General features: G+C 46.5%; 3 protein-coding genes across 13 annotated transcripts in view; all 3 read left to right on the top strand.

Moving 5' to 3' along the window:
- POU2F3 (POU class 2 homeobox 3) overlaps positions 1–4,143 on the top strand; it is a 43,537-nt gene extending 39,394 nt beyond the window's left edge. The window contains exons 12-14 of the mRNA XM_074561095.1: positions 679–745; positions 1,328–1,460; positions 2,386–4,143. Coding sequence (XP_074417196.1) covers positions 679–745; positions 1,328–1,460; positions 2,386–2,425 — 240 coding nt within the window. The 3' untranslated portion in view covers positions 2,426–4,143. The remainder of the gene's footprint in view (positions 1–678; positions 746–1,327; positions 1,461–2,385) is intronic.
- Positions 4,144–9,041: 4,898 nt separating this feature from the next.
- On the top strand, positions 9,042–11,725 carry LOC141732355 (TLC domain-containing protein 5-like). Of its 5 annotated transcripts, none has more exons than XM_074561178.1 (3): positions 9,042–9,123; positions 9,582–9,781; positions 10,449–11,725. In XM_074561178.1, the coding sequence occupies exons 2-3, from the start codon at positions 9,586–9,588 to the stop codon at positions 10,985–10,987; spliced, it is 735 nt and encodes a 244-aa protein (XP_074417279.1). In that variant the 5' UTR covers positions 9,042–9,123; positions 9,582–9,585; the 3' UTR covers positions 10,988–11,725. The 5 variants fall into 5 exon arrangements, with proteins under 5 accessions (XP_074417279.1, XP_074417278.1, XP_074417280.1 ...); XM_074561177.1 differs by having other exon boundaries at positions 9,058–9,123; positions 9,585–9,781; XM_074561179.1 differs by lacking the exon at positions 9,042–9,123 and adding an exon at positions 9,128–9,265.
- Positions 11,361–27,314, top strand: LOC141732354 (TLC domain-containing protein 5-like). Of its 7 annotated transcripts, XM_074561170.1 has the most exons (7): positions 11,361–11,494; positions 17,548–17,747; positions 18,156–24,471; positions 24,657–24,703; positions 25,676–25,701; positions 25,813–25,919; positions 26,161–27,314. In XM_074561170.1, exons 1-3 carry the CDS (start codon positions 11,460–11,462, stop codon positions 18,692–18,694), a joined length of 774 nt encoding a protein of 257 aa, XP_074417271.1. In that variant the 5' UTR covers positions 11,361–11,459; the 3' UTR covers positions 18,695–24,471; positions 24,657–24,703; positions 25,676–25,701; positions 25,813–25,919; positions 26,161–27,314. The 7 variants fall into 7 exon arrangements, with proteins under 7 accessions (XP_074417271.1, XP_074417273.1, XP_074417272.1 ...); XM_074561172.1 differs by having other exon boundaries at positions 18,156–24,703; positions 25,858–25,919; positions 26,296–27,314; XM_074561171.1 differs by having other exon boundaries at positions 18,156–24,703; positions 25,858–25,919.
- Positions 27,315–27,697: the final 383 nt, after the last annotated feature.

Here is a 27,697-nt window from a genome sequence, read left to right as displayed (position 1 = left end):
CACAACACATTTGGTCTACAGTCACAAACACAAAATGCTGCTTGCAAGCCATGAATTTTTAGAGCAGCAGCTTTGGTGAATAGTTTTCCTGTGAACACATTCTACGAGGTATGTCTTTGCTCATCAGTCATTCTGAACAACGTGCTGCCTGTAGTTAAAGTATCATGGTTGAACAACAAATGCCCCAGGCTCGCTTTGCGTGCAGCCACCAAATTACTAATTGTCACCTGAGAATTCTCACCCATCAAGAACTCCACAAAGGAAAAGGGATTATTTGTGCCCAAGACCAGAGTGAGCTGGGATGTTTCTGACTAGGAACATCAGGGCTGAAACATCCAAAGGGCAGTGGCTCCTACCAACGGGACCTCAGGACTTCCAGAAAGTTTGGCTTGCATTTGATAATTTCGGGCTTTTCCATAGCTGATCCATAAATTTAGACCTGTGTAGAGAGTGTCAGGCATATGTAATGCTCATTCCGATTTCTTTGCACGGCCCTGGATACGACAATGGTGGTTCTACGCTACACTATGAATAGAAATATCTATGAGAGCCTCAGATGTAGATAAAAAGGCTGCCTGGGAGCCAGCACGCTCTAAAAGGAATACGAAAGGAGTGGCATTTTATGATCTATACCCTCATAGTGCCAAGTGCTTACTGTTTGCTTCTGTTTCTCTCTAGGTGTCTACCTCAGGGTCCTTGGGGCCCCTCTCCGTCAATCCAGTGCATAGCACCATGCCTGGGACCGGTAAGCCTTGAGAAACCTGCCTCACTCACTATTCCTTCCCTCCTTCCTCTGCTCCTGCTCTGGTTTCTAGGTCATGTTTGCAGGCCACTCTTAATAAGACCCTTGGGTTTGGCTGGGGAAAGTATCCCCACATAACTAGTGTACGAAGGATAAGAACAGCAGACTCTTTCTCTTGGCTGGAACAAAGACATGGAAAGCTTCCTGGGCATGGTAACATTCCCAGGATAATCCTAGGCAAATTTTACTTGGGGTGTTTAGGTTTGGGAGCCAGGCACATCTCGAAGCAAAACACGAAGAGTACTTGGGGGTAGGTTATGCTATTTCTTCAGCAGAACGTTGTCAGATCTCCTTTGAGAAGTGTCACTTCTTACACACTTCTCACACAAATAGAAACCGAGCGCTACAGAGGGAGCAGTCCTGGAGAACCCCCCCACGGATTCTGCCTTGCTGCTGCAGGGCAGACAGCGAGTCAGATGAACAGCAGGATGGGTACAAGATATGGTGGGAGGGAGTGTTCGGGCTTGGGCTGTCCTTGGCAGGAAAAGGAGATCCCCACCTTATTCTGCTTTCTCTGCTACACAGTAACATCATCGTGTTCCCCAGGGAACTCCAGCAGGCCCTCGTCCCCCGGCAGTGCACTCCATGCCAGCAGCCCCGGCACAGCCCAGAGCAACTCCAAAGCTGCAATGAACTCATCCGGTTTCAACTCTTCAGGGTAAGGCAGCGGGGGCCCACAGCTTCGCTCCTTGGTGAGGGCTTGGGAGAAAAGCAATGGGACCTTAGAGGGCAATGTGCAAGCCCTTAGAGACTCAGGCAATGTGGAGCCACGTGGTGACACGTTCTTACATGAAGCTTCATGGCTAACCTGAAGCTTCTTGGGACACAGCGATTTTTCTGCTTGAAGACAAATAGTATATCAAGTTTTGACTGAAAAACTATGCTGGTTAAAAAAAGGGGAAAAGAAAACAAACGCCAAAAACCTGGATAGAAACACTGGCCATAAGGACTGTCCTAAACTAACTCCTTGTGTGGAGGAAGCAGAGGAAGGCTTGTTTTGCTGTTTCTGCTTGGGTAATCCCCTCCACAGCCAGTTTTCTCTCCTGCAGTGCCACCCAGAGAGCTCTGCTGCAAAGTAACTGTTCCACAGTGGCAGATGAAACGAGAACAAAGATTTTTCTCCTTTAAATGCTACAAAAGCATTAAGCCACGCATATGGGCTCAGAGCCCGTCTGGTTATTTCACTGAACATGCCTCTGCCACAGCCTGTGCTGCTCAGGCCTCTCTGTGCTTCTAGTTTCTGCTACATGGCATCAAGGATGCCGTCTTAGTAGGAAGGCATCAGAGGGCACAGCGTGCTACCCATAGCTGCTGGGCTTTCTAAGTCATGGATCACCCTGTGCCGTGAATCAGACCTCCTCTTACACGGAGGAAGTCCAACAGGCAGCTGAACTCATGAGCACAATGGAAGATGTTACTTAGGAAGACAGGGGGGTTGCTATGAGCTTCCTATAGGAGCAAAGGATCATTTGGTGACTGCCAAGTCGAAGTAAGGTTACAAATGGAATAATAATGATTTTTGTTTCAAGGGAAACTGTTAACAACATGGCAATTGTAGCTTTTATTCCCTGTGTTGCAAACAGATCTTGGTACCGATGGAATCAACCTACCTACCTCCACTGAGATGACTCCTCCATCATGTGTAAAAGGAGCTCTGACTTCTAGCTATGGACCAGCTTCTCTAGGAACAATGCTTGGGGCAACCTCTGGCGTTCCAGTGCCTTCAAAATGCTGCCAAATGAAGGTCTTGTTTAAGGGAACCCATAGCAGCAGAACTCTCCAGGGACTCAAACTGCAGCTGACCTTCCCCAAGGATTCTCAATGCCAACAGTGACATTATAATACTCTTCCAGGCATTCACTTCAAGAACGAGCCCTTGCTTAGCACTATTAGCATGAAACACTGCCCTCTGCTTGCAAATCTCTGCATTCACACTGGATTGCCTGGCAATCTCTAATCTGGAAGGATTTCTGTCAGGACCCTCTTTTCCCCTCACTCATTTCAGAGCTTCCCGTAAGAAGGGTCTATCATGCTGTTACTATCACGCACACATACCATAAACCCCCAAACTGAGCCGAGGTTACCCAGTTCATTTCACCAGAGACCTGTGTCTAGATGTGAGCCTTGGTTTTCAATAGACTTCCAAGGTCAATGGCACTGTGCTTCATCCACCACTAAACTTGCTTAGCTTTGAGACGTTCTGCTGTGTTTCTAAAGGTGCTTTTTTTTTGTTTGTTTGTTTCTTTCTTTCTTTTTTTTTTATTAAGTATTTTAGAGCTTTCTTATTTTTTCCTTTTAAAAAAATTGTTGTCTTTTGCAAAATTTGTGTCCAGGTCTTGTTATTGTTCACAGCTGGCCTCACTGCCCCACTGGAGGACGTCACTGTTTGAAAACCCTGGGTGAACTTCTGACTCCATTGAACACAAAAGCAGTTTGTGTTGATTTGATGGGACAAGGATTAGTCTTGACCTTCCCTTTTTTCTTTTATTCATCTTTTGGGTTTTATCGGATACCAAATGAAAACAACCTCTGGAGCAGAGGTTTGCATGTGTTCTGGTCTTCTCTGAGTTGTACGTAATGTAGCTTGCCTGTTCTCTGCAGCATGCTCTTCTCTTCCTGGGAGGGCAAGTTGTATTGCTCAGGTATGAACCTTGAGGTTTGTGTGTGTGTTTCTTAATTTCATGAGATGCCAAAGTGTAGGAAACTTCAACTTTCACAGCATATCACCAGGGAAATTGTTACTTTACAAGTCTCCACTTGAAAAGAGGTAGATATTTAATTTTGTTAAAGTAGACTTGAGTAATACAAATTCCTGTTCAGGTTGCCAATGGGTACAAATAATTAATTCAATGGAACTAGAGTAAATGAATATCTGGTTCACAGATTGTAAATAGCCATTTTTTTTGAGCAGTAGTCTTTTTTTCTGATGGCTTTTTTTTTTTTTTAGGTAAATATGAGCTTTTTTTTTTTTTTGGTAAGTAAAAATTATCCTCTGACACTTCTGGGGAAAAAAATATTTGATCCATTGTTTCTTATCCTACTTATCCAGTCCTGTGTGATGAATTATTGCTATAGGGAGTCTGTGGACCTTAAGAGTTTCTCAGCTACCTTCACACAAAGTATCGAGCCCTCCATGTACATTGTATATAGAATCGCATTTGTTGCTTTGAGTGAGGTTTTGGTATAGCAGACACTGATGATGAGAGAGGACTGGAAAAGATAAGGTAACATTTCTTGAAAAATGGAAATTAGGAAAAATCTTTCTTTTTAAAAAGTACTAAAATAAGTTTTTTAAAAATGCTCTAAGACAAAAAAGGGAGAAACTGTATTTCTGTTTCCTGGATTCCCTACCACCAGTCATTTACCTCTAACTGAAACACTTTCATCATATCTGTTTTTCAGTGGAAACATTAAAATTAAATGAAACTTTTTTTTCAACAAAATTTGTTGTGATTTAAAAAACATTTTATGTTGGGAAAGCAAGTAATGTAGATGGGAAGTATTAACCTAACTCTCCTCATTGCTGTGGCCCTTCTTTCTGCCATTACTTAAATTTTCTTACGTGCTTGGAGGGTTGATTTCAAGCCTTGTTCTCTATTGATCTCCAACTGTATTTAGAGATGTGAAATGAGTTATTTGAATATAATAACTCTAAAGCTAAGCGGTGACAGGTTTGGTACAGGTTGGGTGGGTTTTCTTGGCAGATTTCTTAAGGTTCCTACTACTGTCTCTAACAGGGACGTCCCTGCGAGAACTGCCTTCTACACCTAGAGTGACAGGAATTAAACACAACAGATTTTTCTATGGCGTGCTTTAATCACACACTAGTGGAAGATCTCTAGGAATGAATGCACTCACAGATGCACAGCCAGGGACAGGTAACAGTTTTTCACCACACACAAGATCTTTGTTACTGGATAGAGAATTGGGGTTGATACTATATTTAAGTATTTTGCCTGATTCATTTCCAGTAATTTCACGTAAGCAGCAGAGTTAAACTGGCTGGGAGGCTGGTGCGTGAGACAAAGGTATCTGTACTAAAATGGTGGAGGGCAGGAGAAACAGGAATGAACAAATCAGCAAAAACTTGTTTTGCTTTTTAACTAAATCATGCCAGTGTTTTATTGGTTTTCTTGGAAAGAAACCTCTCCAGAGTTGTGTTTCTCTCTTATCTGGTCTAAAAGATTAGAAAAACAAAAATATACTTTTACATTAAAATTTCCCTTCTGTCATAGTTAAAAAAAAAAAATCCATTCAGAAAACAAAGCATTGACCTGTACTCACGTGCAGATAAAATGTGTGGGAAGAGAACTTTTCTCTCCTGTCTCTGGCTGGGATGGCGTAAACTCCACAGCGTACTAAGATGAGCCAGCATGCACTGACGACTCAATCATACCTGCCACGGCTGAATCCTGCCAGGTGCATCGCTATGGGCTCATGCCTGCGGAGAAGAGATGCTTGAAGTCCTAAGGGAGAGGTGTAGGTGATAACCCCTCCCTCAAGGAGCTGCCTTTCATTGCAACACCTCGTTCGAGCTCCTGTGAGGGCTGGCCAACGCTACCAGAGGAGGATGGAGCATGAAGTGATCGTTTTTCATGCCAGCCTGAGAAGTGATTTGCATGTGAGTGTTCACTGAGCGTGCTGGAACCCTGGGAATAAAGCCAGCAGGATTTGGATTCTGACCAAACAGCAGCCCTGGCTAGGGATGAAAGAGAGGAGTGGCCGCCTCTTGCTCTGTAATTATAAAGACCCCTGAAGAAGCTTCCAGCTTTTTAAGCAATAATTTAACAATCCTTATTCAAAGGCAGTTCTATATGAAAAAGATGTTCAAGTGGCATGAAGGGATCTTGTGCCAGCCTCTCCTTCCTAAGATATAGACCTTCTTAAAATTAATACTCTACATAATGTAAACAAGTGTATCACACGATGGCACGCTGCTAAGAAAATTACTCTCTCTCTCTCACTTCTTTCTTTTTTCTTTTTAATAAAATTTTGGCTATTACAAATATTTACAGATTAGCAGATAGGAAGAATGAATTTAAATCACCAATCTGTACCTTTAGGATGCCCTATCTTATTTTACTTCCTCCATGATCTTGGACAAATCACTTAATCCCCATGAGGCGATGGTGATGATAACCCTTCCCCGCTCCTAGTCCTCAACTTGTGCTAAATACCATAGTTCATGAATGGTGAACGTTACAGCTGCTTCTGCTGCCAGCCACCATAGAAGACATTTATGACACTGACCCTCAGCACAGCTCTAGTTTCCAGCTCATTTCTACTGTGAAAAATCTCGAGTTATTTCATAGATTATAAACAATTATTTAAAAGCTCAGAAGTGACCATTATGATTGCCTTCACAACCCTAGCCTGCAAATTTTACCCAGTAATTCCTGCATTAATCCTATACCTGGTAGCTGAGCTGTAACTTGGCTACTGATTTCAGTCAGTTGACAGTCTGCTTAAACACTTGGTAAAGGGGCCCAGAGGTTTGTGAGCCTCTTTATCCAAAGAGACCAAAAATAAAGTTGTGAAAGACAGCCAACTATTTACAATAATGTATTTACATGTAGACGCTCCTATAGTATAGAGAAAATCTATCAAGATCAAAATCTGGCTCTTAACTGACGAGGACTATTCCATTTAATTTTCAGAAATTCCTCTAAGTAATTTGCTCCCACAAAAGCAGCACTGCATAAATTTTGGAATATTATTTCTGAAAGCTGGGAGGGAAATTACAAATGTATTAAATGCTGAATAACGGTATCTGCACATCAGTATTGCAGCTGAGATCAAAGCCAAGCTGTGCCAGGTGTTGTGCAAAAATATCACCAGAGTTGATCTCCACTGAAAAGTTTATAAACACTGTAACAAGTCTCCCAGATTTATTGATAAACTGGTCCTGAATAGGAAAACAAACACTAGCAGCTTGTTTGTTTCACAAAAAGCTACAGTTAGAAGGGAAAGGTCTTCATTCCCTTGTCTTCTAGGAATACTTCCAGTCACACAGGAGCATCTAAGGGATTAAAAATATACAGAGCAGGAAATTCCAGCTTTCCAAGACTAAGAGTCACCTCCCACAGCCAATGCAGGGCACAATTGCTCACAAGCAGGTGTGCCTCACAGTGGCTATAAGAACTCACATAATCTCCTGAACAACATGACCTGCTATGAAAGCAGCCTTTATGCCTGAGTAGTCTTCATGCTCCCTGTCCCTGCTCTTTTCTTGAGAAGAGCTCCTGCACCGTTAGGACTCAAGCCTCAGTGACGCGAACCAGGAGTGGGTGAAGAGCCAGCGGTCAGCTGAGTCCCTGTCTAAAACCACCTCTGTGGGCCCCATCCCTATCGTTTGTGAGTATAAGGGGTGCAACCCCATTCATCTTTTATTTTTATCTGTGGCCTGGATATTCTCAAGCTCTCTGGAGAAACAGGCCAGATCCCACTCAGCTCCAAAATCAAATCAAAGACAGTATGCTTTTGGAAGTTATGGTCTGTCTGTAGGTAGACCTCTCTCTCTCGTTCCTGCTCTTCTCAGCCAGAGACAACTGAACTGGCATCCTCAGAATATAAAATGGACAAATACTCCTGCCTTTCCTCTGCACTGACAGATGCTAGAGTGCATATAGGAGGTGCACTCCTGTTAATGACTGATATCAAGGGTGACTTTTCCACTTAACTGCTGTAGGAACTGCAGAGCTCCAGGCGAGCGTGCAGGTGTGGTAGGAGGTGGGGTACCTGATACATCTGCGATGTTTGGCAGTGCTCAGGTTCAAGCAAGACTGGGAAGGGCTGAAAAATTAACAATTTGCTCTTGGTATTTAATTTCTTTTATTGTTCATTCCCCTTTCTTTCCTTCTCTGCTTTCCAGCTGTGAGGAGAGTTTCCAGCAAGCTGGGAGAACAGGGCTCTGTTCCCTGCCCTTCCCAGTTTTCCCTGTGGCCTGAAGGGAGACTTTGAGCATTTCTAAGTGTCCAAATGATCCCATCAAGTGCCCTCATCATTCCCAATGCTCACAGCCTTGGGACTTACAGTCCTGGTAGAATTAGCATATGCCCTAACACTCCAGTACAATGCCTTCAGTAGCTGAGCTTAAACTCAGACTCATCTCTACAGATGCCAGCAGGGACTAGTGCCCGAGCTGCAGTGGGACTCCCGTTCTCTGTGCCGGGGGGTCCCTGCCCACACAGCGTCTGAGCTTGCTTCTGAGCAGGGGCCGAAATGCTGGCAAAGGAGAGAAAATCAGGAAGATTTAGCTCAAGTATAAGAACAACATCTAATCTACAGTCCAACTAGAAGTATATTTTAACGTGTTGCCAGAGCTTTTATAACACAGAGAACCATCCTATGGAGTGTAACACACACATCAGACCTAAGTGACCATAGATGAGGCCTCCCATGCTCTGAGAGACTGGTTTCTCTCCCAGTGTGAAGCTCTTTGGCTATAGGGAAGGTTTGGGACACACAATCTCCTTTAGACAGTTTTTAAAGGAAATTGAATAAACAGAAATCACGTGGTACCGACCCTGAGTTCACTGTCAGGGCTTGGAGGAAGCACAGCCCTTTCCCGGTTACTCACTCCTGCCTCTGCCCGGCCCCCGTGCTCGGCCTCAGCTCAGCTCTTTGGCTCGCTCATCCTGTTCTGCGTGTTTTGTGTCCCTTCTCCCTGCGCATCCTGCACCACTCCCCAGCTCCGGACCCAAGCAGTCCCTCACTCACCGACTCCCGTCTCAGCCTCCCCAACACAAGGGTGGGCACCGTAAGCACCCCGACCCCAGCCTCTGCTTTCAAAATGAAGTACAAGACTTGAAAGGGGACTCCAGGACACTTTTTTAAAACAACAACAGGAGGACAAAAGCACCTCCTCTCTTGTCTGATTCAGCTTTATTCTTCACTTTATTCTCCTTCACCAGAGAGAAAAATTCAGCCAAATTAAAGTCTGTGGGCCCCATGGGACTCTGAGAGGAGGGAGGGCTGAGGCTGGCTGGGGGTACCAGCCCTGCTGACACGCTCCAAACGTCCGTCCTTATTTCTCCTGCCCAGTTTCCCCCTTCCTGCCCCGGGGCACGCAGCTCTGCTGCTCGCATCCCTTTTCGCCTGCGGGGCGGGCAAGCGGGGATGGGGAGCATCCTCCGTGGCCGCGGAGAGCTGGGGCGGGGAAGGGGGTGTGTGAAGACCCTCCCCGGCAGGAGCTGCCCCGGCCGGGGGCGGGGAGGGGAAAGTAAAACCTCTCGGTGCGCGCCGGCACCGCCTCCCTTCCCGGGCGCTCCCGCAGCCGGGCGGCAGAGCCGGCGAGCGGCCGGCGGCAGCGGCGAGCCGGGGTAAGGAGCGGGCAGGGCGGCTGGGGAAGGGGGTCCGTGCTGGGGAAGGGGGTCGGGCTCCCCCGCGGGCTGTCCCGGTTCCCTCCCGCTCCGGCCCCCGAGGGCGAGCGGCCGCCGGGCAGGGCTGAGGCGCTTTGGCTCGGTGGGGGCTGCTGGGATCTTGCTTTTCCCCAAACGCGTTAGAGCCTGGGAAACGAGGAGGGGCTTGCAGGGAGGTGGTGCTCGGGGGGGTCTCGGGGGAGCTGGATGCTCACGGGAAGGGTGCGAGGTGTGTTTGGTGGGGTGGTTGGGCTTGGTTTGCTCGTGTGTGTTTTGGTGTTTTGGGTTTGGTTGTGTTTTTTTTTTCTTTCCCCTGGGGTTTCCGTGAATGGGCTGGGGGATTGCTGAGGCACATGTTCTGGATGAACACCCCTTGCTGCAGGGCTGCTGCGCTCGTAATGTCCTCGCTCTGTGTTCAGCAGGATGGTGTCCATCGTTCTGGAGGTGACCTGCAGCCTCGTGTCCTGGCTGTGTCTGTACGCCTGCTTCTGCTCCTGGAACAAGCACCGTTCCTGCGAGTGGAACTGTCGCTTGGTCACTCTGCTGCATGGGCTGATTGTCACTTGCCTCTCGGCTTACGTTGCTCTCTTGGATGGCCCCTGGCCTCTGACCCATGCAGGTATGTTTGGAGTCTTACCCTGACACATGTCCTTGTCATGTGGCGTGGACACCTGGTTATGGGCAGAGTGGGGGGCTGATTGCTTCTGCTGTCTGTTCTCTTATGTGTATGCTTTTGGAGCATGTTTGGGGCAGGATTTTGTTTAACTCCCCTGCTTCCTCTCCAACCCTAACTCCTTCTTACTGTTAATCTTTTAATTTTATTTTGTTTTATCCATGTACATACTGAAAGTTTCCAGGTTGGCAGCTGGAGTTTATTGCAGCGTTAGGGGTAGCAATGTGTTGAGAATCGACTAAGTGCTATTTACATTTTTAAGGGTGTAATAACTCCTGGCATTTGGCTGTGGGGTTGTCTTTGCTGTTTTCTATCATTAAATCTCAAATAGTTCTGCTGATGGGGGTCAGGCTTTCCATTCCTGCTTTTAAAGGGTGGAAAGAAAGAGGAGCAGAAGTGTGTCAGGATGGGATAGCCTGCCTGGGTCTGCTGGGCAGGCTGAGGTGTAAGGGGAGAGCGGAACCAGACATCCAAGTGTCCAGCCTGGCACTTGGTCCATAGGGTAAGGCTGGAAACTAGGGAGGAAAGGGGCCTGCTCAAAAACTGTATTGCTCTGTATTGTAGAATAACGTCTTAAATAAGACCCCAGGCTTATATACATCTTTCATTTCAGGTTCACCAAACACATCTCTTCAGATCCATGTGCTGTCCCTGACCTTGGGTTACTTTATCTTTGACCTGGGCTGGTGCCTCTGTTTCCAGACAGAGGGGGACCTAATGCTGTTCCATCACACGCTGAGCATCTGTGGCATGATCATGGTGCTGGGTCTGGGGAAGTCTGCTACAGAAGTCAACGCTGTCGTATTTGTTAGCGAGATCACCAACCCACTGCTCCAGACCCGCTGGTTTCTGCGGGAAATGGGGTGTTACCACACTTTCCTGGGAGAGGTGGTGGATTTCTTCTTTGTGTTCCTCTTCCTGGTGCTGCGAATCGGAGGAGGAGCTTTGATCATGTATGCAATGGTGACATCCCCAGATCCCAACTGGCTCCTCAAGGCTGGAGGCCTGGCCATGTACATTGTATCTTTGGGGTTCATGGTTGAAATCTGCCGCTTTGTCAGGAGGAAAATGTTGAAAAAATACCATTCCTGGACAAGCCTGAGGAGTACGAATGCACCTGTGAAAACTAATGGGCACTTGACAGCTCACTGATGATAATCCCTTGCGCTAGAGTCCTGGCTACTGATGCCTATTCCTGTGAAAAGAACTCCTAAAAGCAATGTGGAATTGACTTTCTGGCACTGGCAGTAGTCTGCTACCCCTGGAGGAGATAAATCAGTGCTAGGACCATGGGAAAGCTGACAGAAGGGGGGGTTGAGTGGAAATCTGAGGAACCTGGCACGTCTACAGAACTGACTCCCTGACTTCGCCAGCAATGGTACAGTCTTGAGGGGGGCGGCAATGCCAGACCTGTTCAGTCTGCAATCAGTGATTGCACTATCTGTATGTTCTGTGATCATTTTGGAGGTAGAATTTTTTTACAGTGTAGAGGCAGAAAATCAAATCTGAAAAATCCCATGTTCCTGCCAGCGGGACAAGGTATGGGTGTGACCTAGCAAAGAGTTACTGGGCCTCGCTGTCCCTTAATCCTGGAGCTGGACAACAGGCTTCACTAAGTACTTGGATGAAAGCCTCTGAACAAGATTCAAGTGCTTACAGGTGTGTAGTGGAGTTGTCCTTTGAGTGTGTGAAGTGATGGTACTTGAGGTGAGGCATTGTTTTACCTCATTGTTTTTAATGATACATTTCTTTTTTTTTTTTTTTTTTTTAAATACTTGCATTCAAGCAGATACTGGTCGTAGAGCACTGTGACTTGACTGGGATTGACTCAGGCCCTTGCAAACAAGAGTCAAGAATTAGACTTGTGCCAATAAAGTCTGCAAGCAGGTGTTTCCCTAGCCTTGGATTGCTTTAAAAAAACAAACAAACAAAAAACCAACAAAACCCCCCCCAACAAACCAGAAACAAAGAACCCAGGCATTTTGTGTGTGAGAGATGATTAGGAAGAGCCCTCTCTGAATGCTCTTTCCGTTCTGGGGTTGGCTCATTTACAAGGCGCTTAAGCTGAATGCATGGCTAGCAAGTCTAATAAGTGACTATATTTTCAGGGGTGACAGTAATGTTTAGGCAGATCTCGGTGTAACATCTGCTCCATCCCAGTAGGTCTCAGAGTATGGACCAGTTCTCTTGTGTTCTTTACCTCTCAGAACTGTGTTCTGACATTTCCCCTGCATTTTTAATGTGAATTTCCCCCTATTTAAGGCTGCAGTTCAGATTTACTCTCCCATAAAAGCCTCGCTTACAGCTGAGAAACAAACTGCCTTGTAAAATAGGTTAAGAGCTTAGCAAGTCTGGTTGCCTTTCCTTCCTGCTTTCAAAGACCTTGTTTGGGAGAGCTTCCTCGTGGAGCTAAAGAAACAGCCTGTGTGGCTCTGGCCAAAGTGGGGTGTCACCCCTGCCGGAGGGGAGCAGTGGGAATACCGCTGCCGTGGGGATGCAGCCTCACTGCCTCCTCCGTGCCTCTTATCTCACGAACGTCAGCACTGTTCAGGGCAGATATCTGCCTTGGCTGGGGCTTAGCATAAGGTGTCTGGAGAGATTAAAGAATGACATGAAATAACCTAATTTTTGACATGCCCTCAGAATGCATCGCAGCTGTGAATCCAGGCAAGTTAGCAGGCTAATACGTTTAGAAAAACAGGAGCTATGCACTCCTGATTCCTTGCCAGCATGGCTCTGGGGGCCTGGCCTCGTGAGGTATGAACTCTTGCGAGAGTCACTGCGCTCTTCTGAAAACTCCTGAGAGTGGTGAGACTTCTAATAAAGTTATGTTCTCTTTTAAAAAAGAAACTATTGCTGTAATGTTCTCTTGTTTTGGGTCTTAAGGAGGCAGCTAAAGTTAATGCTGAGGAAAACAGGCTTGAGGGTAACCTAAGCGTGCTAAGGCTAGTAGTCACGGGCAAAGCTCTGGCTCATGCCCTTCACGCAGTTCAGGACGGAGTGAGCTGGTGGGGAAACAAGCGGAGACTGAGCCATGTGCTCTGGAGCTCAGGCTTGAGGTGTGAAGCATAGATGAAGGTCAGCTGAAGCTCAGATTTGTAATTAATGTGCCCATAACCTGCCTTGCCAATGAGTCACGGTCAGTATCGCAGGGAAGTTAAGAATGGGCCATTAAACAGAGGTGTTTGCTCTTGATGCACGTGAGGTCACAGGGAAACTGCTAAATTCTGGTCATGGCCTACATCCCAGGCTGGCTTCTTTTCTCTGCAGCACCAATGCCCGTCTGTATCCCATTAGATTTCTTATTTGCTAACACTTCAAAGAATGTAATTTTTAATACAGGTGCCTGATTTTTATCTGTCAAATATCTTTGAGGGCTTTTACAGTCACAAGAAGTGAGCGTCAGTCTTGGCCTGTCACAGGGGAAGGCTACTGCGCTCCTGTATATTTCCAGTTCTTGTATATTTCTAGTTTATTTCTGGGGGAGAAGTTTCCTAGTATTGGCAAGCTGGTACACTCTGTGACCCTTCGGCATTGTAAGCCCCCCTTAGAATAGGGACAGAAAGAAGACAAGAAGAAAGAGTGTGCTGCCGAGGGAGGGTGTAGCTACACTAAAATGGGTAGCAATGTGCAGATAACTGTTAGCAGAGGCTCCCGTCCTGAGCTGTTTTGCTGAATGCTGTTTGTCTGCAGGCAAACTGAGCCAGTGCAACTCAGCCTGCCTATTTGAATGGCTGACTCTGCACAAAGCAAACAAGAAAATTAGTGTATAAGCTGCACCCAACTTCTGGTACAATCCACTGGGAGATGATTTAACTTGCCACCTTGCATCTCCCTAGATGCAAATTTTGCATGTTGTATGATCTAGAACAAAAAACCCCACAACTCCTCCTCTATATTCTACCCCAGGTAGAGCGGACCTTGCCTTGTTAGAACTTGCAGAGGGCTCTTCTGTGGTGGCCTCCATTTTTCTTCCTGGTGGCTCTGTTTCTGTGCTATGAGTCAATATTAGCCCTATAGCTTTCTGTCTGTTGATGCTGCTCTGTATCCTAAGCTCAATATTTGAACGGCTCCATCTTTAGTTGTTATTGAGGCTATTGGAGGGGGCCTGGTTGCCTGGCCCAGCAAAGGTGGAGGAAAGCAAGGTGAGACCTAAGATTTGTCAGAGAAGCAAATGCGCTATTAATGCTAGTGAGGATGTCGTGCTGGTGTAGCTGAAAAATGAGCATCTTGTAGCAATAGAAACCTGTGCCTGGCCTGAACTGGAAAGGTAAGATAGATACCCAGTTGAAAACAGGCTCATTACAGGTGCTAAGAAGTGGGACAAGGCACTCCCACCATCTATATTTCAAAAGGTAAAACTTGACAGGATGAAGGGAAAAAAACCCACCTTATTTCTGGGTGTGAGAGGTTGTTTTGATTGCAACTTACAGAAGGGGTAAGTGTGTTGGTTGGAGGAAGATTTTTTGTAAGCTACTTCAGGTGTTGTGCATAGGCTACTCTGTGTGTGAAGGGAGGAGAGAGATGTGTTTTAGCACTGAATGCTTGTAGTGAGAAGAAGTTGCTGGGCTCTGTAACTGCTGCATAAGCACTGGATGAGGGGGTACGCTGAGGGCAGGGCTGTGTGCTTTCCCAGCCTGCTGAAGCGGCATGCTCTGTGGATGACGAACCCCGCGGGGCACGTTGCCGTGAAGCTGGTGCTATACCGATGCAGTCATGTGAGTTCTGTACGAGTGGGCTGACAGCAGGCGCTGCCCGGGTGTGAGCGAAGTGAGCCCGTGTCTGCCTGCAGCCCTGGGCTCTCTGGGATGAGCGAGATGGTTGAAGCGGGTGCATGGGACCAATTCTCCGTACCCGCAGGCTGAAGCGATGCTCCGTGTGTGCCCAGTGGGACGTGACCTACCACTGGTTCTGCCAGCGACAGCCTGTTGGGTGATGAACCCGGCTCCCCCCGGCCAGGGGGGCCGGACAGCCCGCGCGGTGGTGGCCCCGGAGGTCCCCGGCCTCCCGGCTGGGTCTAGGAGGGCTGGGCAAGGGGGCTATCGAGGCCTGCGGGGGAGCGGCCCCCCTCTTTCGCTGCCGCGGCCCTTGCCGTCCCTCCTCCCCGCCAGCAGGTGCCCCTCGGCCGCCGCCGCTTCCTCTTCCCGGGCGGCGGAGGTGGCGGCGGGTCCGGCCCCGGCAGCCGCGTCCCTGCAGGTGAGTCCGAGGGGAAGGGCCCGGCTTCCGGCCTTCCCCGGCCGCCCCCGGAGGCGGCGGAGGCGGCGGGGGGCCCGGTCCCCGGGGGCCGAGCTGCGGGCGGCTCGGAGGGAGCGGAGCGGGCCGGGGGCGGGAGGCCGCGGCGGGCAGGGCAGGGGGCGGGCGGCTGCCTCCATCTACCCATCCACCCATCGGCGCCCGGGAGGAGGGCTGCTGGCCGCCGGAGGGCTCGGGGCGGCCCGGCGGGCTCTGCCCCTGGGCTGGGGCGCGTCGTGCGGGCCTCCTCCATTTTCTGATAACGGGAATAACGGTGCTGCGCCGGAGGTGCCCGTCCCGTTTTTTAGGGAGAGCAGGGCTGCTCTGGACTAGGATTTTAGGCACTGTAATTATTGCAGAGCCCGTTTTCATCCGTTGCTACCGGTGGTACAAAAGATAATACAATTACTGCGGTTTTTAAAGGGTATTGCCCTTTCTGGAGTGCGGGGACAGGCTTAATTCACAGGTGCAATACGTATTGTATATGCTAATGACATGTTGAGCTGTGATGTACAATTGGAAGATAGCCCCCTTTCTTTCTTTCCAGGCGATGGAGAAGTATCTTCTTCACGAGTAGGTGTGGAAAACACCTCAAAATATTTAAAACATCATTCCTCTTCCTTCTGCCAGCCTTCTCCAGCTGGTCAGTGCCTTTTGTCTTGTCAGAATTCTTCCAGCCTTATCTGCCCTGACTCTGAATGCATATGGACCTCGAGTACCAGGGATGTCAATGGAAACACCTGGTCAGAGCAGTTAATCACATCCTTATTTCATCTTCCTATGTTCTCGCGGCCCATTATACCATAATGGTTTTGTTTACCCAGCCTCCCAAGTCATTCCTGGTGATGTTTGCAACAGGCCAAACAGGAAGGTTGGGCGCTGCAACCGTGACTCCTCGTCACGTGTAGTCCTTCTGGTGTTCCCCAGCCCTGGGTGTGAATCCAGCGTGACGGTCAGCAGGTACCAGCAGGACCAGCGGCGCTTTTGCTATTGCACAACTGGAAACTCGCATATCCCAGAGCATGACTCACCTTCTTTTGATGCACTTCCCTGAATGCTCAGGAGTAATGAGACACATCTTATGTTTTATAGAGAGGCGTTATAAATATGAGCAAGATGTAGATATTAGAGTGTTATGTATTTGGGAGGCTTTTAGCAACAACAGCAGTATCTTCCACAGATGTTTATGTACTGTAATTTTGTTCTTTCAGTATATCTTTTGCTTGTTTGAGAGATTCTGTGTTGCATGGTGAGTAAGGGAAGGTGTATGAAAGAAATAACTGCTGAAAAAAATCTTCATGGGCATAGCTTCTAATCCTTTTGTATCAAAAAGATTTGGAGGTCTTGGTGCCAGAAAAGGGGAAATGAAGTCTGCGGTTAGGAGAGCTAAGTGGTTTTCACCTTGTCTCACTCCTCTCAAGCTGTAGAGGAGGGAGCATCCAGCGCCTTGCCCCAGGGAGGCGTGGGGTGGCGGGGGGCACTCGTGGAGTGCAGCCAGGGGTGGGAAAGGGACTGGCTGTGGGAGTGCTTGGCTGTACCCGAAGGTGGTGGGCTGCTTTATCCAGTCACTGTTTGCTGAGGGGTGCTTTGTTCTCATCTGAGCTTTGTCCTCGCATGCTCATGAAGAAGCTTGAACTATGTTGTTCCACTGTAAGTTTTCCTGGGGAAGACAAGGGGATTTTACAGGGTTTTTTTTTTCCCCCCAAATTATCCTGGAAATGTGTTAGTGCTAAAAGGTTAAAATTCAGTAGCAGAAGGAGATGGCAATGCCTTTGTGTTTCTCTTGACTTATTTGGAGTTGGTTTCACTGCACTGTGAATATTGATTAGCAGTGAACCCAACAAGTGACTGTGTTTTTTGGGTTTTCTTGGTTTTTTTGTTTCAGGAGAGGAGGAACCAAGCTAGCAAAGAGCTCGACAGGACAAGTAGGTCAGGTGGGGCAACACAAGCAGACCAGCCAAATGCAGAAATATGGGCAGGGAGGAAAAACAAAGGGGCAGGCATAGCTCTGGATCAAAGTCTTATGGCTGGATGTGGCACTCCTCAGCCTGTCCCTCAGGCAGTGCAGATGGGCACTATCATATCCCAGCAGATCCTGCATTGTAGACTGGTTGAGGAAGTCCTCCAAGGTGTGTTACCAAGTCGTGGTGTTTTCTGTTCAACCAGGCTAGGAATTCACTGCCTTACAAGGTCATGGCTTTCAGTGCATGTTCCCACAGCTGAGGTGATACTGGTGGGGGTCTTTGTGCTGGTGGCCACATGGTGAATCTGCACTAATTCTCAGGGATACCCTTCTTTGATGTAGGCCTTTCCCTGGAGAAACTGCAGAAAAATATTGTCAGGAGCAAGCAACAGCATCAGGAAACAGCACAATACAGTCAGTGCTGGGATGGTTACGGGTGAGACGCTGCACTGGGTTGTGCTAACACTGCTGAAGGCTAGACCTTCTGATGCAATTTGTCTTTTCGTTCCTGTGACAGGATGCTGTTCCCTCTGCCTCTGCGGGTAGCCTGCAGTCTGCTTGCCTGGCTCTCTCTCTACGCTTGGTTCTGCCATCGCTACAAGCACCGGAATTATGAATGGAGCTGCAGGCTGGTCACACTGACGCATGGCATCCTTGCTACCTGTCTCTCTGCTTACATTGGCTTTATTGATGGTCCCTGGCCTCTGAGTCACCCAGGTAAGTAGTGAAAGTTAAGGTCCCAAGTCCCTCAATGGGTGATGGCACAAAGTGAGGTTCTCCTACCACCTCGGTGTCCAGCCTGTGATTGTAGAGATATCTGAGCTGCATTGTGATGGGAAATATTAGAGAAATGGAGAGACTGGTACTGTATTTCGCTAGTGTAATGGCCCTCCCCAGCTGCAATCTGGCAGAGTGTGTGATCACGTTGTGTGGCCATTACGTATGTGCAGCTGTTAGACTAACAACTATAGCATTGTGACTTGTCTGACTTCAGCTGAGCTGTGATCAGTACAAGCTGATAACAGCCTGCCAGTGCTGAAGGTGAATCCCCCTTCCTTGTCTGAGATCCTGCCTGCTTGTTGCCTTTATGCTTTAAAGCTCTGTCTGGTGTCTTTTGTGTTTCAGGATCACCAAACACAACTCTTCAGGTACATGGGCTGTGCCTTAGCTTGGGCTACTTCCTCTTCGACCTTTGTTGGTGCGTGTACTTCCAGACAGAGGGTGCCCTGATGCTGGCCCACCATCTGGTGAGCATCTTGGGCATCACAGCGTCACTGGCACTCGGGGAGTCAGCTGCGGAGGTCAATGCTGTCATCTTTGGTAGTGAGATCACTAACCCGCTGCTGCAGGCCCGCTGGTTCCTGAAGGAGGTGGGATGTTACCACAGTTTCACAGGTGATGTGGTGGATTTCTTCTTCGTGGTCCTCTTCACTGGGGTGCGGATTGGAGTGGGGGCCTGGCTGATGTACTGTGAGCTTGCCTCTCCCAAACCCAGGTGGTACATTAAGCTGGGAGGTATCATCATGTACGCTGTCTCCTGGGTTTTCATGGTCAGCATCTGTCGCTTCGCTAGGAGGAAGAGCATGAAGAAGTACCACGCTTGGAGGAGTCGGAGGAGTGATGAGTTATACTTGAAAACTAATGGACATCTGAAAAACCACTGACTGGATGCTGAGTAAAGACTTGAGTTGACAATCTGGCCAGAAGGGGATCGTGCCTGAAATGCCACTGTCAGGAGAGGAGCCAACACACGTTAGCAATTCTGGAGCCAAATTTATCCCTGGCATAATTCCATTGGAATCCATAGAGCTATGCCATGGATTCATTGGATCTGCAGTGTTTGGCCTGGCAGAGGCTGGCTCAGTGTGTATGTAAGCATATACTAAATGATATGAGCAAAAGAAGGGCTAATTTTAAAGACTAAGCATAGCTAATCCAGCAGTGGAGGTGTAAATAGTAACGCTAGTAGCTAACTCCTTCAGCACTGGTAGAAACTTGGAAGAGAGGAGAAAATGACACTAGATCTTCATGTTCAGTGTTCTGTACAGTCTAGTCAGCTAGAGTGATTCTTCATACTATTAGGAAGAAGCATGTTCTAGTGTTTCATCAAAGGTGGAATTCCTGGCTCTTCCACCAACTTGTTATGTGACCTTGGGCAAGTCACATAACTCTAACTCTGTGCCTAATTTCCCCATCTGTGAATTGGGGGTGATGGAGCTGATCCATCTGTGTTATGCACTTTCAGATCTTTACTTGAGAGGTGCTATATAAATGCAAAATGATGGTTGTTATCTGCACTTTGTTCATTATCCCTGTGTTGTCTTTGGGAGAAACGATTTTGGTGGTTGAGCTAGAGTGTGACTCTAGAAAGAACAGTATTTTAGGTAGGTCGTTGTTTCCTACCCTTTCTAATTCCTTGTAATAACTTATTTAATAACACATTGATAACTTATATTTCAGTAGTGTCCAGAAGCTCTAATTGGCACTGGCGCCTTGCAGGACTAGGTGCTCTGTGAATACACCCAAAGACACAGCCCCTGATGCGAAATGCATTTCTGACTTTTTCCCTCTTCTTCATCCCTGACTTAAAACTCCCCCCGCCCCCTCCAAATACTGCTTTTAGCTCTCTGAGTGACCAGCAATCTCCGTTATGAGAAGCCCCATCAGGACTTGCCAGTAAATGGTTTTCTGGCTGATGGACCAAACCCTGATTTATCTGCAGAACGCCAAAATTCCCTCTGCTGTGCTTATTGACCTAAACGCAGGCGTAGCATGGAGCCAGCCTGAGACCAAACGGCATGCCTTGAGATTGTCAGACAAATACCTTCCACGAGCTGTAAGTAATTATTAAAAATAAGAACAGCAAATGCAGAATGTTTTGCTGCAGCAATCTGCACACAATCTGTACTTGCCATTTTTGGCAGTCTAAAGGGATGATTTGTAGTGGAGATGGTGTATTTCTGTTGCCCTTGAAGTGTCATCCCAGATTCAGATCAGTGTATCTGAACCCAGAGGCTGCCACAGTGTTTGGTGATAGTGGGGTACCGCAGGTGAATGTCTGGAAGCTCTATGGAAAAATGATTGAAAAACACTTGAAATTAGCATTGATGTTTTTCCCCAGGACCATAAATATCAGTTTTGACAAGAGCATTTCCTCAGATCCAAATTGGGATTTCTGGTTGAAAAGCGGCCAACATGCATCTTCAAAACTCCGTGGCTAAGGTGGAAGAGCTACCCAGCTTCAAATCTGTCCTCTGCCCTGTTCAAACTAGAGACCTAACCTTGGCTGTCCTTCATCTGAATTGATGCCTTGATCCCTGGGCTTTGAATTCACCTCTGTCTCCCTGATTGGATCTGGGTCACTTTATAAAAGTGAGCATTTATAGGGTAAGAGAGACTTATTTTACAGCCTAATAATTAAAGAAGCAAGAGGCACAGAATCTGGCCTTTTTTAAGCAAAAAAGTGAACCTGACTGGGAGAAAAAATTAGCGTTCCTTGTCTGGTCCCATTTGCTGGGAAAAACTGTCTCCCAGTTGGCAGCTTTTGGTGTTTATTTCACTGTATGTTCTTCCGCACTGTTCCTTTGTTATTGCTGTCATTATCATGATTGTTTATGTTGAGCCTCAGCACCAGGCCTCCAGTGCAGCTCAGGTGCCAGTTCTGCTGTGAGCCTTGCCCGTTGCAGCCAAAGACCTGAAGAGCCCAAAGCACTGCAGATTAAGAGCCAACTGATGGGTGAGCTGGTCCTGAAAAGGAAACTTGACTTATTTAGCACAGTGCAGTGATACAACTATTGAGCCTTGAAGGGAGACAAGAAGAGCTAGTTGGGGCTTGCTGGTTCCTTCCCAGCTCTGCTGCTGCTGTGGGGCGTGTCAAGGAGCCTTTTTGCCTCAGCTTACCCACTTTATTAAGTGGGTACAGTATTACCTACCTCGTGGGGTGTTTTCATTTGTTAACACTAAGCCACCTTTGATAAATGTTTGGTCTGTGTCAAGATGTGCTGTGTAAAGGCAAAATGCTGTTGCTTTGAGTGAAGCACTTCTCACTATGACCCATCATCAGTACTTTTTCACCTGAACGCGGCATTTCCCAGTGTCTGGCTTGCCTCACAAAAGCAGGAATCCAAGGTGTTTTGCAGTGGTGCTTGTGGGTAGGAGTCAAAAGGAGTAAGCTAGACACAGGTGTAAAGATCAGGCTTGCTGCTTCTTGTTCAGGTGGACTCCCAAGTTGAAGAAAGTATTATGTAGTGGGTTTTCCCTAGTAAGGATTGCAGTAAATCTGGAGCCAAAAGAGTTTCAGCAGCCAGCCTGACCCAGGGAATAAGGGCTTTCAGCCGCAAGTCCTGAAGAGGAGTAGGTGAAAACCATCTGTTCATTTCTCAGCGCAGCTGTTGACTTGCCTACCAAGAAGACTTTCCTGAGCAGTCCTGATGATTTGGACTCTGACCTCTGGTTTGGTGTACAGCATAATGCATGCTTACAGCCCTTCTGTGGGGGCTGTACAGTCCATACCTGCCCAAGTGAATAAGGATGTCAGTTAGTGACTGCAGGTATTTATGAAACAGATTGTGTGAACATGTTTTTAAAGATAATGCACTTCATGGCTGATTGGTCCCCTTCTTTGAACTGGGGGGAAACTTGCTTGGAAGAAATAGAGCACTGTGATCAGTGTTGAGGCTTTGGAAGCTAAACAAGGGCACCAGAAAATAAAAGAGCAATTAGGAATGGCTTTATGAAGTAGAGCTAGCAACAGTGTCTCAGAGCAAGACCTCATTGTGGGCTCCAGCATAGAATCACAGACCCAGCAGTATAAATTTCAAGCTATGGAGCACATGGTGGGACCTGTCCTCAGGCTAGTCCATAGTGGCTAGAGCAAAATGTTAAAAGGAAACTGCAGAACTAGTGTGAAATAATAACTTGTGTTTGAATTACTGTGTAATAGCAACTAATGTTCCACCAGTGAATGGTGTAGATGCTTTGTATTATGTTTTATAAAATAAAGATTATTTAATTATATGAGGAATTTGTTTTCTGTCTTTGGATGTAGTTCTTAAGTTGTATCACGTGTTGCTGGATGAGTCGGCCTTGCTAGTGTAAATGAACAAAGTGATGGTCGGTGGGTACCTTTTAGGGACTGAGCCAACAACTCATACAGCTTTCACCATTATTGCTTCTTAGATGAGTTAATAGGCGGAGAAACCACCCTTCTTTGCAAGGTTGTTATGAGGAGCACTTACTAGTTTGGTGTTTGCTAATAGGTGCTCTCATGTTGTTGACTGGCTGAACAGGGTGCATTTCTTCCTTAGGGTTTGTTGCCAGGCTTTTCATGCACCTATCCTCAGGCAACTCAGGGAGCAAAATGTTTCCATTGTTTTCCATGGCCAATATGCTAGAGGATATAGTTCTCTGTTTCCACACTGTGAATACAAGCTCCTCTCATTCATAAACTAAATGTTGTTGCCTAGGAATTGCTTCATTGCGAAGTCTGATAGGAAGGGAGTATGTTTTAGCGTTATTTAATGTTGCCTTGTGTGGGGGTACTTACAGCTGTAGAGATGAGCCAAAGTCAGCACTGTGCAAAGGTGCAGATTTAATCTGGGGTCTGAGTGGTGCTAGCCTGCGTCTCCACGTGCCTGCTGTGTTGTTATTGCTTACGTACTGGGGGCTGCTTTCATTCAGAGCCAGAGAGAAACTGCAGGGCTGTACCACTGCTGGGAGCTGTGTGTATCGTGTTCTCTTCGTGCCCCGCAGCTCCCCGGGGCAGGGCTGACTGTGCCACATGATCTGCTGTGCGAGGGGTGAGCTGCCAGGGGGATGTTGTGCAGGGCTCAGGTCAGTTTGCACAGGGGCTTCTTTTGCCCGTGTTGCAATAGCTTAGCACTGGGAAAGACACCAACAGACAGAACAGCTTTGTCACATGATTTAGAACGTTGTGCAATCCTTTTAAAAGCTCTGCTTCAAAGGATGCTCCTAAAAGAAGAGGAGAGGAAAGCATTTATTTCAGTGATGCTTTCACAACAATTTATTCCTAGGCACCAACAAGAATTTCTGAGAGCCAGGCACTGGTACAGACCCAGAAGGGAAGAAAAGCCCTGCCCTGCATGGCCTGTTAACAGCACCTCTGAAACTGTGAGTTGCCAAGCCATGCTCAGGAAAGACCTGAATGTAGTGTTTGTGTGTCATGTTGGTAAAGAATAGCTACTCTGCCTTGCTTACGGTCACAGCATTTTACCAGAGGTCCAGCATGACAAAAATCTGTTTTCTATAAATAGTTAAGCCAATTTAGTTGTTTGGATGTAACCCTTAAATCTGCCTCAAAATCCTACAGCGCTGGGGAGCAGCTGTGCAGTGTTGAGGCCTCTAGAGACGCTGGCCTGTGTACAGTCTACAAGCAGCCTCACTGCATGATGTAGGGGTCTCGGGGACTGCGATAATTTATCCTGGGAGTTTGTTTAACCTGTGAGGTAGTCCAGAAGCAGAAAAGAAAGTACAGCAGCATTCTGAAGCTTTGCTTTAGAGCTGCAAGTATCTTCCAAGTTTCGTATCTTCAGGAATGCCGTGCCACAATCTAGCCTTAAGTCAGTGGGCAAATGTGCTTTGACTGCAAAGAGAAATCTGCTCCCCCCCCCAGTTTATTTCATTTTTTTGTCTTCCCATTATTTCTTTTAAAGCCATTCCTTCTCTGCTGCCTGCCTTTTGCTTCTACTGCTGGCCTTGCAGTAGAACTTTATAAAATTAATCTTCTGTTTCAGGCCTCTGGCCTCTTTTTCTAGCTGAACTCATTTGTATTTGAAGAAATTGCAATTTTTTTTAATATTCAAGGCTTTATTCCCTTGCAGCAGTAGTCCAAGCACTGATGTAAAAGCATAGCATTTTAAGTCTTTGGAATCTGCTATTAGAGTAATACCAGTGCTGTCAGCAAGTCTGTTCCGCGGACAAAAAAGATGAGAGAAAGTTTTAAGCTTCATGGAAGTTGTGGATATGTTCCTGATACTTGCAGGCTTTTTATAGCTTGGCTGGAAGTGAAGTAACACGTCTGCTGCCATTTCCAAAGAAATCAAATTTCAGAGACCAAGAGAGAGTCAGCGTTAGCCTTGTGTTGCATAAGCAATTTCTGGGCAAGGAGCAACTCTTTTTCGGTTATACCAATATACCAGCACTTTTCTCTTTCCAAGTCAGCTTCAATATGTGCTCTAGTAAATCTGTGTAAGAGAAGGTGTTAGCTTTTGCTGGCTTTGTCCTGTTTCCCTCAAGTTCCAGGGGGAGTTTGGCAGCGGGTAAGTTGGCAATGTAAGAGATCTTTAGAAAATGCCTTTAAGAAGGAACTGGACAGATCAAGGTGTATGGAAAAGCTTTTGCCAAGTAAGAAGGGTTTGCCAGTCGTTCATTTCGTATGGAAAGGAGAAAGTGTCAGTTTCCGTGGCTTCTCAAATGTTACAAGGTACGGTTTTCAGCAATGCTTTATTATGTTGCTGTTTGAATTGTGTGTCTTGTCAGAAGGTTATGATCTCTTCAGTGTAACGGATAATCCTCAAGTGTGATGAGAAATAATGTTATTCTCCATCTCTTTAGATTTTACCCTAATAAGATACCTCTTTTTTTTTTTCTTCCCCTCCCTCCAATCAGAGAACATTGATTCTAGCAGACAGCAAGAAGGAAACTCATGACAGAAGGTACAGCAGCTTCATCTGTCCTTACAAAGGTTGCTGCTTTAATTATGCTGATATGGAAAGAAAGCTTAGTGCTATAAAAATGCTTGCTGCGGCGTGGATTATCCAGGTTTAGGAACTGTAATAAGCTGTCACAGTAGAAGCTCTGATAGATCAGGCAATGTGTGTCTCAACAAAGTCAGCAAAATATTACATTTGTGTCCAAGTGACTTAAAAGCAAAGTGGCCCTGTATGCATTTCCAGTCAACTGGATGCAGAACAAGCTGCCTGTCTTTAAGGTATTTTAAGGTATGAGATGGTAAAAGGCCTTGAAATTGCATAGCAGTGTGGAGCATGGCACAAATTCATGGGTTTTTTTCAGATTAGAGATGCATCCAGATGGCCGATATGGCTGTTGGATCAGTCGTATCAGTTTCTGAAGCAAGTTACAGCCACAGTGCAGTGAAGCTGGTTAGCACCAGGCCAGCTGGAAAATTCAGGGGAGGAGCAACAAGATAGACACGTGTCTGGATTTGATTCAGGGTATCATTACTATCTTCAGCTCCCTCAAGAGTAGGATCTCAACAAATAACAAAATCCCGCACACATTCTCAGCTGGCTCAGAAGAATTACATGCCAGAGCAGTTCCCTGGGATTGAAGGATGCTGAACTAAGCAGCAGCTGTTAGTGCTTAGGTGAGTTTGGCTGGATGGAATTGCGGGGCACTACAAAAAATCAGCAGGGCAGGAAGGTTTAAGTTACGCTAAGCTTGAGAGCAGAGGCAGGCTTACCCCGGTCCTGACACAAGGTCAAGGTCCTATCAGTTCTTCAGGAGTCACAAATTCATATGCACATTTGGGAAATGGGCTGTCTTCTCTGTCAGCCTTGGGAATCGTTTCCCCTGTGCCTGTCCACTCCAGCTGTGCAAGGCTCAAAGGTTGGCTGTTGCCTTCCTAAAGCAGCTGACTTTTTTTTTTTTTTTTTTTTTGTTTCCAGAACAGCAGTTGGCACAGCAATTTATGGTAAGTTTAAATAACAACACAAAATACCCGTGCGTTCTCTTACTGGTTTTAAATTGATTACTTGTAAGTAGCAAGTTAGAAGACTCTTTGTCCATTTAATTTTTCTGATAGAGGTCAGAGAAACTCAGTTAATGGCCCATCGTGTCTGACTTACAGCACCCAGTTTCACAAAGCAATCCTTAACTTTGAGATCTGCAGGAGATCCATTGCACTCACAGGTAAGTTGCTCTAATAGTTGATTATTCTATCTGAAATGTGAAGGGAAATTTTCCTGAAAGAAAAATTATTATATTTGCTATTTGTTCATACTTAAAATTTGAAGTATCAAATTTTAAGTATGAACAAATAGTGGATATAATACTTAAATTTGAAGTATCAAATTTGCTATCAGAGGCAAGGCAGGGTGATACATCTGGCATCAGGGAGTAAAAAAATTACCGTCCTTTGCTGATTTCCTAGCTTTGTTTACCCTGAGTGGTGCAAACCCTGATCAGACGGCCACACCTGAACCCTTAGGTGGTGAGAGTGCAGCAAGCAGAGCACCCCACAGCTCCACAGCCTGGCATGCTTTGAAATAAATGCTTGTTTGAAAAGGGGACCTCGCTGTTAACCTGCCGGTGGGGACGGGTTCGGAGGAGAGGTGCCACACAAGGATTTTCCAGCAGATGGCAACAGCTCCTCAGTGAGCTTCGGGTGCGGGGATGGAAAACTGGGTCTGTGCAAAAAGAACCTCAGTGAAACCTTGGTAAGCCTGCCTTCTCAGGAGTCCCGTATAGGATGCCTCCAAGGATCTGTCCGTGCCGTGCCGTGCTGTGCTTTACTTTAAGGCAAAGCAAGAAGTTGTCCTTCGTAGGACTCAACCTTCTTCACTTCAGGGTCCTCCTTACTTGAGCCGCTTAGCTCTGCTCAGGACTTTAAAAAATAGACTGTTGGGGACATCGGTGCTTTGCCCTGGAGACATGGACTGATGACGTTAATATGCAGTTTCCACTTCTGGCATCTAGGTCTGTATGATGGTACTCTCTGTAAATTCAGGGTAAGTGAGGACTTTATAGCTACCAAAAAAAAAATCTATTTTAATTGGTACTGCACAGTGTAATTGCTTATTGATTTTCCCCACCCCTGACCCTGGATTTCATGCTGTTAAACTGCCCCAGCAGCAGAAGTATCATAAATAGGCATCTATATTAACGTATGCAATCAGCTCCCACCAAAAAAATCATTTGGAGAAAATAAAAGCAGTTATGGTTTCAGAGTCTACTTTTGAATTGTTTTATTAGTGCTTTTTCTTTTTAATTGTTGCATTAAACCTTGAAATGTGAATGCAGCACATTATGAGCAAGAGTTAATCTACTGAGCCGTGTGTGGCATAAGGGTTTTATGCTTCCTTTTTGTCACTGGTGTAGTTTTGTGTAACGCTGTTTCTGATAATACTGAGCAAATTTTTGGCGAATGTTAATCACTGTCACTCCACTGAATTTTACGTCAATTTACTGCAGCAGGGGATAGTTTCCTTCTCATTCCTATTTTTTTTAAGGATTTCCTCGAGCTAGTTGTTATTGTCATTATGTTGTCATGCACAATAAAATATAATTAAAGTAATAAAAAAGCATCGAGGCCTAACATGCAAATGCTGGGCCTGCTGTGAAACAGAAGGTCTCCCAGGAGTCTTCCTCTCTCAAAGCACAGTACGTGATGTTCCCTAAGTTAAAAGCAGGGAGGGGTTTATTGCAGAGAAGATGGAATAAAAAGATATATAATAAATATAGTTAGATAGAGGTATTCTGTGACTCCATTACCACTGACGAATGTATCGCATACAGCTGCAGAATGAGAGGCAATCGTGGCTGCATGTCTTGCACACCCCCTTTTTTTTTTTTCTTTCAAGCCTCTGTCTTCCTCAAAAGGAAACCAAAGGAGGAAGTGTAAATGTCCTGTGTATATATGTCAAGTATAATCTAGAAAATTATTTCATCCCACACTTCCCCTCTTTCCA

This window comes from Larus michahellis, chromosome 17, assembly GCF_964199755.1.
Source record: "Larus michahellis chromosome 17, bLarMic1.1, whole genome shotgun sequence".
NCBI classification, from domain to species: domain Eukaryota; kingdom Metazoa; phylum Chordata; class Aves; order Charadriiformes; family Laridae; genus Larus; species Larus michahellis.
The sequence above is the reverse complement of the archived record's forward strand: the minus strand, read 5'-3'. Positions and strand labels throughout refer to the sequence as shown.